Below are 14,114 nucleotides of genomic sequence, written 5' to 3'. Positions count from 1 at the left end.
TTTAAGTCTTTTCACTCTATATCGGGGGAAAAAATGCGAGACGAAGTGATTTGTCCTGAAACTGTAAAATTTACCCGGAATTATTTAATTATTAATGACCCAATGTATAGAAATGAAGGAATTTTTTACCTAGCGCTGTATCCAATTTCACTTTCGCCCGTCCCCATATCCTTCGCATCGGTGTCGAAAAAATACCTTCCGGGTGCGACAAATTTTCCAGTACACAAAAGTGTGATTTTTCTATCCGCAGATGTGATTTGTTTCACCGAAAAAATCGTAACATATTTTCATCAAAAAGTATTTTTTATTCAATGACATTTATATAATTTTTCCCCAACTTTTCTCTCCGATCACTGAACTGTCCCTGAAATCTCAATCACGATCTAATACTGCACCCCGAAACAAATAGTTTATTCTACTAAAGTAAATACTCGAATGAAGTTTGACATCTTCAATCCAAGAAAATCCTCCCTCATATTAAATTCCCCACCTCCACCGCCATAAAACCACCATAACGTCCCCACCACACTCATTAACGAACCCACCCATGCAGACCGTCTCCAAATAAACAGCTCCCCAACCACAACTCGACAAAGATAATTTCAAAATACCGAATATGTGCCAGACACCCGCTCCATCCACCCCACCCATGCAAAAATGCGCATTTACATCCATCTCCCCTGTACTGGACACTCGCACAATTTGTTGGAAGCTCCCCGAGAATTAAAAAAAACGCCCTAAAAAACAAAACTCCACTGAAATGAAAAATTTACATGCTCCCGCTCAGCACAGGCAGCATGTTCGATATTCTGATATCGGTATATCGATCAATGTATTCTCATTATAAGAGGCACCAGAAAACTAGTGGAAAAAAATAGTTTTCAGGGTACCTACACACGATACAACTCTGCGCGCATGTAACGCTTCAACGTTGAAACAACCTAAACAGAAAAAAAAATACATATCGTGTGCGGATGCCCCTGCGAAAGATATATAGTGGTGCTCGCGTGCAGTGGGGTTAGTAAAAATAGGTCGATACGTTTTAAAATCATTTTGTAGCTGTGAAACGCCTTGTCGATATATCAAGTGACCGTTGACAGCTGGTTACAACGTAAATGCAAGTGACTTTTTGGACATTGGGAAAGTACTTTATACCGAGTCAGTGTCGAGCCTTCCCCAAAGTGTCATTGTCACCCGATGCAACATCCCACCAGTCTCGCGCGGTCAAATGAGACAGACCAGACTGACGAGCCGAGAAATCAAGCGAAAGATAAATTGATATAAATGTGAAATTAGTTGAGCGATTGTTTGGGCGTGAGTAATTAATAGTAATGCCCTTTACCATTCCAATGAGTTGTTTTGTGTAGACCTGCGCGATGGGTGTTGGGGAGGGCTGACTCTCAATGGAGCTAGCGTCTCTCGTCGCGCCGAGAGCCTCTGACACATCAGTACACGCGTCTCGACGCCCGGGGATGCGTCTGTCGTTCGAAGGGAGAGGCTTGATTGTCATTACGTTAACTCGGTTAACCACGAGACCATTCAATCTGTGAGATAAGTTACTGTTGAGTTTCGGTTAAAACGCGTCATTTATGACACTCTCGGACGGTGTCAGTCAACTATAATGCTACACTCCTTTCACGAGGTAAATTCAGGCGGTGGAGAGGGGGTGTGTTTTTAGACGTTAATCTCATTGGAAAAATCCAGAATTGAGAGACTGATTCGTGGGATTCTCTCTCAACAAATTGGAGGCTAATTATTTTCAGTGTCCAGACACAAATGGATTCATCTATTTCCGATTACCGGGCTGATGAAAAAGCGTAATAAAACCGCTTCTCCGGAGGGCGTTTTTTCTTGTGGGAGAAGTTTTTTTCCCCGTTGTACTTATCGGTACCCGACCAGAGATGCGCCCGAGAGAGGAGATATTCAGATTTTTTACTCGTAATATGTATATGACAACGAGAGAGTGAAGTGCCGCGCACGACCAAGCCGATAAAACTCACCCTCGTACCCGATTGCCGATCCCAATGGGTTTTTCCAGTTCCTTTCGCCGTGAACGGAGGGAGAGAAAAAGGAAAATAGGGAGAGAAAAAATTCGCGAAGAGGATATTATCCCTCCGTCGCGCGGGAGAATGAGAATGTTTGGCTGCACTTCATCGCTCTTGAGGGTTTATTGTGTATGATGCATGTGAAAAAAAAATTGGGAAGTATTTTCGTGGATATGATTCATGCATCGGCGAGTGTATTCGGGGATGTCCGGGGGGAGCAGTTCGCGCTGGATCATTCGGTTACTGGAGTTGATCGGAGTTTTCTAAACTATTTCAGGGCTTTCTTTTTCAACGGAAAAACTCATCAAGAAAGTTGGGACGAAAAAGTCACTTCGTGTGGGACACAAAGGGAGTGCATTAAAGCGCCTACTGTAATTCATCATGGAATCTTTTAGGAGACGGTTTTAGATCATTTTTTTTCTCGGTTGTGACGTAAGGTCGAAAATTACGGCTTTTCAAGATTAAAAATGTAAAAATGAGGGGAAAGCGTTTGTTTCCTCAAAGGGACACAATTGATAGATGCCTCTCTGTGATGGAGATGTTCGTCTAGTGATGCCGGGAGAGACTTCACGAGACAATACTTGGGACAGTTGGTCTCGGTAACAATGAATATGGAAATCTTTGGGCTCGTCTCGGTCTCGAAATACGCAGTATCGACTCCTCTCGTGATGACTTTGAGTCAGTTTCAGGGGTTGCCAGCAATCATTGGATTCTTCAATATTATGAGAAGTTGAGGTTTACTTATAATCATCGAAATTTAAAATAATCGAATAATTGATAATCGAAATTTCCAATTGAAGATGAAGTAAATGATTGATAACATGGAATTATCAATTATATATTGAGTAAATAATTATGAATTATGTGAATATAAATTATTAATTGACAAATTCATTCGGAATTTGAATATTTAACTGATGATTAATTTTATAATTAAAAATTGTAGAGTAATATTAATTCTAATTTATGATTATGGCTATCTCTGGTCAATTTGTCTCATCTCGGTCTCAAGTTTTTCCTGTTTTTTAATGTAAAATCTCGGTTTTTGTCTCGGTTTGTCTTGTTTCGGTTTTCTACATATAACAAACGCGAAAAAAATGGAAATCGAGATGAAATAAATCATCTCCGGGTCATCACAAGAGGAGTCGATAGTGCGTATTTCGAAACAGATGAAATAAAAAAATGTCGTGTTCACTGAGACCGAGACAATCCCTTCAAAGTATTGTCTCGTGATGTCTCGTGAAGTCTCTCGCGAGACACTATGTTCGTCCCACACCAGAGTGATTTTTTTTTAATTTTCCGCTGCACATTTTCGTCATAGAAAAAATAATTCTGTAAACTTTTGATCAGTACTCGTCCCATCGATATATTGATGTATAGCATAAAAAACTTTATCAAAATTCGTAACAGGAGGTTCTTTTCACACGATTTCCAACAAGTTTCGTATAAAATTTCGTTTGACACGGAATATTCCGGATAAAAGGTTGAATTCAAATTTGAATTTTATCCCGAACAAAGGGCCGAGGTAGGGGATATAAAAATACCCGAATAAATCGATTTCACGGGTTAACAAAAAGATTCCATCTTGTGTTCCATACATTACCAGCACGATAACCTCTCTATTTCAATAATACCGATAAGTGAATTGCCCCCAGTTCATTGGAAATGTAATGCAATCTAATCCTTCATTACACCTGTGTAACTTTAAAATGATCCAGCATCAAAGGGTGTAACGGCAGTAAAAGTCAATGATATCATTTAAACATCAGAGAGAGGAAATTCTCAAACAAAATTAATAACTCAAATTAAGAGCGAAGTTATGTGCATCCTGCGAGCGATACGCATTTCATTTAATTTTCCGCATTAGACATTTGAGTCAAGAGGCACCTTTCCACCCGTCATCTCCCCTTTTAATGCGAAAATGCACCAACACATCGCAACGTTTTATATTCCCCGGCTTCCGACTGTTAAATGAGCTTCACATTGATGTGTCCCTTAATGCTCGCTAAATTTCTCCAGATTATTTTTTATCTCCATTTTTCTATTTTCAATCTTTCTGTACTCTAAACGTTTATTTATCCCACGAGTTGAGGTTAAAACATTAAAAGCCCTTTGTCCCGCCCCGTCTTTCATTCAATTTTTCTTATTTTTGTTCTCTCATCTCCCTTGTAACATTTCTCTCTTATTTTTTTTACAGAATGAGGGTGGCACGGCTATTACTGTGCTGCGTACTTCTCGAGGACTACTGTAGCAATGTCGGTGCGGCAATTACGAGCGACATCGTTCACCACCAGGACTTTTCGTCGGAGCAAAACACCGCAACTTTACTCGACAATAGTACGGGCACCATTTTATCATTTATATTGTTCAATTTCACGTCAGCTCGTACATATGACAATTTAGGTAGTTTATATGTATGCTTTCACGTGAAGAGGGGCCACTCTGGCGATTAGAGTTGGGTATACAGTAGTGATATTGAGAGAAGTCTGCACTTCTCACTGACCCCAGATGACTAGTGTCAAAAATAACTTCGACATCGAAGATCAGAGCGGAGATAAGTTTTGATTTTTAGGAAATGTCACTGATTTTTGGGAATCTACACTGAGAAAAACGGTGGACAAAAATTATCTGCAAAACCGTGGCAAATTTTAATATACGATGGGTGATCGTGGACCGAAATGTAATCCATGATTTAAACCATTGAAAATAATTTACTTCTCTCAAGTAAATATGATCTACATATCAGGAATTTTTCTCTCAGCGTATGATGCAAAAATTATCCTCCCTGTGCAGTACAATCTGCCGCACCGGTGGGGTATTTTTTCTGGCACTCATGTGAAGGACATAGAGGCGGACGAAATGAAATTTCACTATATCGCGTTTGATTAAAAAAAAAAGATTCTTTGTTAAAGAAGAATTCCTATGTGAATAATTCCGCAGTATTAAGCACCACTCACGTTCACTGGGATAATTTTCATTGGGATTCCGGTTAAGTTTTACAGTTTTGGCACAAATTACTCTCACGTTTTACCCGTAACCTGGTGAAGCATCAAAATAAAACTGTTGTGGAGGTATCACGTGATCCCGAATACTGCACTCTGATTGGCCAAAATCAGAATTAAGGGAATTATCTATGAAGTTTGCAGTTTTATTTTTCTCTCACTTCTAAATCGAGTGGTATTTCAATTCTTCTAGTTTAATCCATTCATTTATGGTGAATATCTCGGAAGTGGTGCGACAAAGTGGACCCTCTCCATATGGGCGCACCCATATTTACTCTGTTTCAATTAGTTCAATTTAATTTTACAAGTAAAGCGAAATGAGTTTACTATGCGAACACTTTTGTCCATTCAAGGGGGCGTTTAATTTAAAGCACCAAATCGATTCAAACCATTTGCAGTGTTTTCGAGTGCATGTGTTTTGCGGAGGGATGAGGTATTTAAACACACAGATTGGCAAGAGTCGGTGTGAGAAAGAGAAAAACGATTCAAACCAGTGATGTGATTCATTACCCATTGAACTTTTAGTGCTGTCCATTGGAGACCATTGCTCTCCCTTGTTAGTCTCATCCCCGACTCGTCCCTTCAACCCTTCCCGTCATATTGTATGATACAATGTTGCATATGAGAGTGAAAAATATAACGTACACTCGAGAGCCACCACCAGCGTGGTTTGGAATAATCGGAAATAATTATTTATTGGATTTTCGATGTTGCACGAACTCCAGGGTCCAGTGTGTGTACCATCCATGGTGAAGTGTGAAAGGGCAGTTATCGAATATTTTAATCGGGCTAATAGCTATTTAATAGCCAAACTCTATTGTGGGGCAGGGCGGGGCGGGAGGAAGAGGCTAACTTAAACCATTCGATATTCATCGGCCTGGCGTCCACTACCCTGAAATTTATTTTTCCACTGGATTAAAGGGCCTTCGATTTATCGGTTGTTTCCTCGAGAGTTCATTATTTTAATATTATGCTGTGTGTAATGGGAATTGTGGAGGTTGAATGAGGGGATTTAGGGGTTTTCTGGACGGGCTTAAGAAGTTTGGAGATGCTTGAAGGCGATTGGCTCGCTGAGTGAATCTGGGGAAGTGAAGATTTATGAGGGAATGAACTATTATCAATGTTTTTCGTGATCTCGGGGGTTGAGGGATGGAGGATGATTGGCGGTTTCAACGCGGATGCGCTGGTGTGAAGTAGCAAAACCTGGAAGAAAGGGATGAGTCGATATTGTATATCTTTAAAGCAGCCATAAATTTTACGGTTTTCGTCGAATACTTATGGGAGTTTTTTTACAAAAGCGGAAGGCTTTCACGATTCTGCCATATTGCAGTAAAGTTCCGCTAATTTGGCGAGGAAATGGGAATACATCCAGAATGTTATTGCTTAGATGCGTGGTTTTATGGAACAATGGAGAATTTTAGTGGCTGGCGCAGTCAGCATTCAATTCTGTTTATAAAATTGTCACCACGCGAAATGAAATTGGAGAGAAGTTTTTTATTTTTTAAACAGTTGAACTGACTTTTGAAAAATATTGATCAATTTATTGGTAATTGTTTTGTGAACAATTGACAAAAATTTACCTTTTTTTTTAGAGGAATTTACGTTTTTTTGGGGCTCGCTAAGTAAATTTGTGAAGTGAAGATTTATGAGGAAGTGAGCTATTATCAATGTTTTTGGTGATCTCGGAGGTTGAAGGATGGAGGATAATTGACGGGTTCAACGCGGATGTGTTGGTGTGAAGTAGCAGGATCTGGAAGAAAGAGATGAATCAATATTGTATGATTTATCTTTAAAGCATCCATAATTTTTACGGTTTTCGTTGAATATTTATGGGAGTTTTTTCATGAAAACGGAAGTCTTTTCTCGATTCTGTGATAGCAAAGTTCAGCTAAATTGCTGAGGAAAATGAGAATAGATACCGAATACTATAACATGGATGTTTACGGGGTTTACGGAACAATCAGAAATTTTATTGGTTGGCGCTATCAGCATTCAATTCTATTTCTAAAATTGTCACTCCACGGTGAATTTTTAGTGACATTATGAGTCATTTTCAAACGGAGGGGAATTTTTTCGAAAAATTCTCGTGCTAGCACGGGAAAAGAGGCGCAAAGTGACTGCCAGGAAAAAATTCCAGTGCCAGCACTAGAAATTTTATTGGGGAAAACGTGAATTTTTCCCCGTATTCCTGTGAAAATTTCACAGAAATCCCCAGAAATTTTACCAGAAATACTAAGAAATTTTACCTTAACAGCACTAGAATTTTTCACAGCCGGTGGATTGTAATTTTTTCCAGTACTGGTACTAGAATTTTTCTAGAAAATTTCTCTCGGTGCAGGGAAACGTCACCGATTTCCCGGGATCCATGCGTTTTTTTACCGAACGAATGGCAAGATATGAAAGTATTTTTCATTCAATTGCTTTTCGCATCCACCTTTTCTGTCGGTGTAATATCCTACCAGTGTCATTCAATTTTTCCCCTAATTGGATAAAATATACGAATGGATTCCGCCTTGCAAGCCAACGTGAGAAAGGGAAAATCGTCAGGTGGACAGAGACGGATGGGCCGACGGTAGCTGGCGGCGTCTCCCAAGAGTTGAAGGAAATAGTCCGGGTATTAACGGCCCTGGGAAATTGCCGGCTGGAGGTGTCTCTTTTTGGCATCCCTAGATGCACCAACAGCTCGACTGAGAAAGAAATAGAAAGGGATGTGAGCTGGAGGTAGATCCGCTTCCTCTGGCTCGTGTCACCAGGCACAGAGACGAGTAATGATGCAATATACTACCTCATTACATGATTTTTTATCTCAAAAATAGCGAGAGATTTGTACCGTTACTGGGGTGGGAAAAAAAATAGAGAATGAGGAGATGGAATCAAAGAGGACGGGCGACAGGGAGGACTAACGAGGGAGGACTGTGTGGGAAAAACGCAAAGGGTTGTGGGATCGAATCGTTTGCGATGAGTTAGTTAGGTGACTGCTTACCTCCACTAGCCAGCGAATACCAACAGGGCTTGATGCGCAATGAGGAAAGACGGGTCGGGGAGACGGCGTGAGATGAAAAAAAAATAGATGGAGGGGAAGGGGTAAGTTGAAGTGGTTCAGGCGCGTCGAGGGAGTTTACCAAGTTTTTCCTTTGAGGATGAAAGATATTAATTAAACTGTCACAGCCACGGGGACCCAACTTTATTTCGCCACTTACAAGTTTACCACTTACACTTCCACTATCGTTAACTTGGGCGCTGAGAAGACCATGTGTTTTTTTAAATTCCCCTCCCCTCACTCGTCTTCACGGCGCATTCCTATTCTTCATAATTTTTGTTTTAGCATTTTTTTCTAATTACTTTTTGAATTATTCCACGAGTTTACGTCATTTATTTTCATTTTTTTGTCGTTGGAGAATTAGCGGAGAGAAAAGTAAGTGGAGTGGAGTGCCTTGCGAGGTTCGTGGGTTAGAGGCAATCGTAATTTGTTTGCAATTGATAGAGGGAAAATGGGTCAGACGAGCGGTAAGTTTGTTCTCAGGATTGAGAAGTTTTTTTCGGAGGGATGGAAGCTTTTACGCTTCAAGTGTTCGTTTTACCCTCAACCGTGTGTTTTTTAATTATCTTTTTTTGGCGTCTTAGCGGTGCCCATTGTCCGGGGAAAAAGTTTGGTAAAAATTATCTGTGCGAGTTGAAATGTTACAGTGAGGGAATAAAATTTTGGTGTATGTGGGGACTGTTTTCGTTGATAGCTGCGTACAAATTACTGTACCGTCAGGATGAAATTTAGTAACCGTATCCAGAGTTATCGCCACGCACTATCTGCAGTTATTATGCCGCAGTAATTTTCATCTCCGTGTTAGAGATTATTTTCTGTCTTGGGGACACTGAATTAGTTATACTTCGTAAAATTTTATTGTCCGACGATTACACCCAGAGAAACGACCCATTTTCACCCAAGTAAAGGGTTATTATGTGTTAATAACTTTGTTCTCTTTGCTGTTTCACTAATTCTCTCATTTATAACTGTACTGAGAATATTTGATGGAGTCGAACAAATTTACTTGAGGGAAATTAACCAACTTGATAGAAGGAAATTTAATATCTTTGACAGGAATTAAATTTGTGTCGTGATCGTCGGAAATATGCCTAGAAGAATTCGATCTGTTGGCAGGAAAAAATATGATCTATTGTACCATAGAAATAATACATTGACGAGGAAAGAATTTTTTTCCCCAAATTGTCCCCTCGAAGTTATTAAGTTTTGCCAATAACACATCTTTCGGCAAAAAATTGTAGTTTCCTCTTGAAATTGTCATTTGTTCCATGGAAATCATGTTCACAAGTAAATTGATTCAACACAACAAAAGATCTCTTCAGGGGAACATATAATTCTTCGGCAGAACCACTTTTTTCTCTCAGTGTGATAGAGTCTTTATTTAGACGAAGGAAATAATTTGTTATATCGAAAAAACTTCGTTTTCTGTGATTACAGTTTGTTTAATTCAAATAAAATATTTTCCCAAGTGCAATGCCACCTCATATCCAAACAGAGATAAAGATGAATAAATGATAGAACATAGTAAGACCGCACCTGAGGGAGGATAATTTTTATTAAAATTTTCTCTCCCATGGAGTCCCCTCATTATCACCTTCTGTCTCCATTTCTCTCCAATTTTCTACTCGTTTTCTCCTATTCGGTTTGTTTCATTACAGCGAATTCATAATATTAATTGGGGTTAATGTTCATCAAAAAGTGTATAATTTGCCTCGTTAACTTAAATGTCTTCGACCATTTACTAGCTCTTCGTTCCCCTCTCATTTTCATATTTCGTTGAATTCTCGTTAAATTCCTTGAGACCACGCTTCAGAAATATTATTTCTATTTACAGCATTTCCATGCACTTTTTAACTTGAATACAACCCTAAAGTCTGTACAAGCCCGAAGTTAGACGCTGAACGTGAGCAGAATACGAATTTTGTGGTGAAGTAATCTTACTAATTTACCGATCAAATCTGAGCCTTCGTCTCAGGGAATCCGATTAATTAAAGTTCGAATCCATTCGTTCGTGAAAATGGTATTATTGCAGCGTCTGGGGTAACAGCTTGTGGACCACCACCCCCTTCAGTTCTCCCTCCACTATCCCCAGGACCACACTCTTCTTTCGTGTTATATATCCACGTCCCTCGGGCGCTGGAAACTTTTTCGGTGTGTCGATTCGACTGTGGAGAATTTAAAGTTGCCCCGTTTGAATTTTACTAAACTGATGTTTTTATGGATTAGTTTCTTTTTTTTCTAATGTCGAATTTTCATTGTCACTAGCATCATTTTTCCAATCAAAGATTGAACCGAACAAGAAGCAGAGCTATTTTGATTCGTCACACATAATAATACTGGATGCACTGTTAAAAATTTTCGTCTTAATTTTCCGTGCCAAATTCCGAAAATTTGTATCGTGCTCAAGTTCCACTGAAATTTCAGGAAATGTCATTGAAAAATGAAATATTCATTGATTTTCTGTTCAAATGATCTGGAAATCAATAAAATACTTGATTTTTCAGTTCAATTATTCTATGAAAATTCTGAAAAATCAGGAAAATTCAGGGAAATACTCGAATGAATAAATTTTTTTATTCAACTTGAGTTCATTCGATTCAAATCGATCATTCTCTGAGTACAATTCTCACCAGATTCTAGACAAAGATAATGGTAAATCAATATATGCGCTATATGGAGAATTCAACCTCGCTCTGTTTGAATTCCACTAAATTGTTGTTCTCATGAATTTTTCCACTTTTTTTTCGACCATCGAATTTTCACCGTCACTACCATCATTTTTCCGATCAACGAACCGAAAATTGAACAGAACGAGAAACAAAGCTGTTTGGATTCATCACGAATAATAACACCGTCTGTTGAATTTCGCGTCTCGTTTATTCATATTTATGCAGTCAAATTTCGCGTATCAGTTGATGCAATTCTGGTGTTTTAGTTAGAGTTTTTCGGTATACAGTGAGAGCACTGGGCAATGCACCGAACTATTCTGTTTTATTTGAGGATCATTATTCTGGTATAAAAATTATAATTGTTATCCAGAAATTGTAGGTAGTGAAAGGAATGGACTTTGCTTGAAAGGAAAGGAAACCGGAATTCATATTAAAATAGTTTCATTAGAATGGTTGAACAATATTCTGCATAACTCGAGCATCGTTCGAGGGTACCATTTACAACAGAGAAATGTAAATGTAAATGTAAATCTCCATTTCAAATATTTCTCTTTTCGATTCTGCGAGTGTTTACCTTCCCGATTCACCTCCGATTTTTTCATCAATTGGTAAATATTTCACTTGAAGTTGTAAAAAATGGCAAAAGTGCAGGGAAAAACGTTTTCGTGCAGTTTTTAATCTGGGAACGAGTAAGAAATGTAGAACAAAGGATAGATTTTCCTCTTTCATTCCGGAAAGTTTATCACGTAAGTGTCATGTAAGTGTCATTTCTACTGGAATAGCAGTATTTCTAAAGAATTTCATGAAAATTATATAAAAAAAGATGAATCATGGTATTTTGAGTTGGGAGAAGGTGAGGTAAAATCATCCATATTAAATAATTAATATCTTGAACCAAATGGTGCGATTCGGATGGATCAGGTTTCATTTCGAAGCACGAAGAACCCTTTAACCCTTCCTCCCTGTACACACCTCTAGTTTTTACCATTCAGTGTGAGAAAGTAATTGAAATTTGAGTAGTTATTTTCAGGAAAGCGATATTAAATGCAATTTACAGGAGACAAAATCATAAATTTCCAAATTTCACAGTGAATTCAATAGAAGCCCAGAACCTCTCAACTTATCCCTCAATTTATTTAAATCATCAATCAAAACATAAATATCAAGTGCCAAACTACGCAGTATTTTCAAGAATGCATTTATCTGATTTTTCTCAATTTTTGTGGAATAATTGACCATAAATTTACAGTTTCCGTCGATTTTCTCGTCAAATTCCGAATTTTCAATGATGAAAATTCTTGAAATTTTAGTGGAACTGTCATTTGATGAAAATTCTCGCAAAGTGTATTGAAAATTTTACCCAGTAATTTTCAACTGTTTATCCGATTTACTAAAATCTAAAGTTCGTACTTACAGAAAATAACCTGAGGAAAACTAGTAATTTCCCCTTAGCAGTCCTTTGTAACGTAAGGGTAAAAGAGAGTAATAGGAGCGATCACGATCCCAAGAATTGTAATTTATCCCCGTACAGAGCGCTCAGATTTTGCCTGATATTTTTCAAAATTCGTGACAACAATTCAGTCATCTCCTATTAAATTTCCCTTGTGCTGCACAATCACCTTTATCCGTCAATTTCTCCCACATTCTCTAGACAACTTTTATCACACATTTTTCTTCGTATATCAAGTTCTCAAAGATCCCCTCGGTGAATAAAACCCTCACACTGATGCCTACTCTGTTCTGTTATTCATGAAATTCTTCATTCCCCCGATATGGATATACATGAATTTTTTTTTCAATATTTCATGGTTAAAAAAATCCCCATTCAATCCGCAATAGTATGAAATATGAATTGACTCGCGGCTTGACCGATGGATTGAAATCGTTCACTAACTGTTTTTACATGTACGAAATTCTGCGTCAGTGAATTTGTTTACGTGATATCCGGGTGAAATTTAATTCTCCTCTCGTCCCCATGAATAAATACAGGAATGATGGAAAATAAAAAATTGCGAAACACCGATGCGCTATTCACGGATGACAGCTGATGACAGGGTAAACAAATGCAGAAACAATAATCACTGATCCAAATAAACTCAATTGAGTTTTGGCCGCAGAGCGAGGCTCGCACTGGCACAGTTGAAAAAATATGCGACTCTGTTGACACGAAACTAGACGGTGAGATGATTTTTCCTCTACGAATTTTAGTGAGGCACATTATACAGAGGGATTATACTTCAAGGATGCATTGAAGGGCTTGGAACAAAGATCCCGCGCTACGGAATAATTCCATTATAACTATGTAAATCGAGCCACAGAGACTAGCGGAAGGGATTCCCCGGACCTTCGAATGCTAAAGCCTCTTGTTCTGCACATGCACACAGTGCGTCATCCCTACCCAGGAAATCCGATAACGAGCTTGAATGTTTAATGTGAAATCGGAACTACTGAAATTGTCAATGGTAAGACAATAAAGGATTCGGGAAGTCAATTGGGGGATCAAAATTGCATTCTCTCATTTTGGTGCACATCACTACTCTGTTGTTTTTAATTTACTACATTGCATGGAAATCAATGCTCATTAATTACAACGAATATCCAATCTATTGGAATCCATTGTATTCAAGAAAGCATGAAGTGGAATGGAATTAATTATGTTATGAATTTGTTAAGGAGAGACTACTCAATATATTACTATATTGATATATCAATATATTAATTTATTATTGTGTATAATCGATCTTCAACGTATAAAAATCTCACTCCAACAGCCCGGGAATTTAAAACTCACAGTAGTTTCCCCTTAAGTGATTATTTTGGTACAGTGATCTATCGCTGATAGAAAAAAATGGAAATTTCATGTAGCATTTTTTTGGAGAGCAATATTATATTTTATTTGGGGAGTGAAAAAGCGTAGAGTTTCAAATTCCGCTGGAAATTCAATAGTACTCAAATTTTTTTAGCAGGAGAACATAAAAAAAGGTTTAAATTTTTAGAAGTCATGTCCATTTGTTTGATGTATACCCTCGGGTTTTTACACTTTGTTCCCTGTTCCCATAAAAGTTTACTAGAGGTTTATAAGGGTATAAAATAGATGACCAAATTAGGTTGGGAAATAGTCAAACAATCAAATACCCAGATCCCCCGACGCTATTCGAACAGATGTTCTACGCTCCAAACGAAGCTACTTTCGCTGTCCAAGGGTTTGCGCTGAGTACGTTGACATTCACTACTAGAAAATTGCTCTTGGAATTTCAAGTGAAAAAGCTTGGAATTTTTAACGACGACAAAGTTACATGAAATTTCGGTATATTTCTTCATTGACGAATCAGTTGATTTCTTGAATATTCAAGTAATG

At 38.2% G+C, this 14,114-nt stretch overlaps 1 protein-coding gene across 1 annotated transcript in view; it reads left to right on the top strand.

Moving 5' to 3' along the window:
• The first annotated feature begins 1,464 nt into the window (after window positions 1–1,464).
• The window catches only part of LOC107035900 (lachesin), a 58,544-nt gene continuing 45,894 nt past the window's right edge, over window positions 1,465–14,114 (top strand). The window contains exons 1-2 of the mRNA XM_015253541.1: window positions 1,465–1,642; window positions 4,243–4,382. Coding sequence (XP_015109027.1) covers window positions 4,244–4,382 — 139 coding nt within the window. The 5' untranslated portion in view covers window positions 1,465–1,642; window position 4,243. The remainder of the gene's footprint in view (window positions 1,643–4,242; window positions 4,383–14,114) is intronic.

This window comes from Diachasma alloeum, unplaced genomic scaffold (assembly GCF_001412515.2).
Source record: "Diachasma alloeum isolate Michigan unplaced genomic scaffold, Dall2.0 Dall_scaffold_00176, whole genome shotgun sequence".
NCBI lineage: Eukaryota > Metazoa > Arthropoda > Insecta > Hymenoptera > Braconidae > Diachasma > Diachasma alloeum.
The sequence above is the reverse complement of the archived record's forward strand: the minus strand, read 5'-3'. Positions and strand labels throughout refer to the sequence as shown.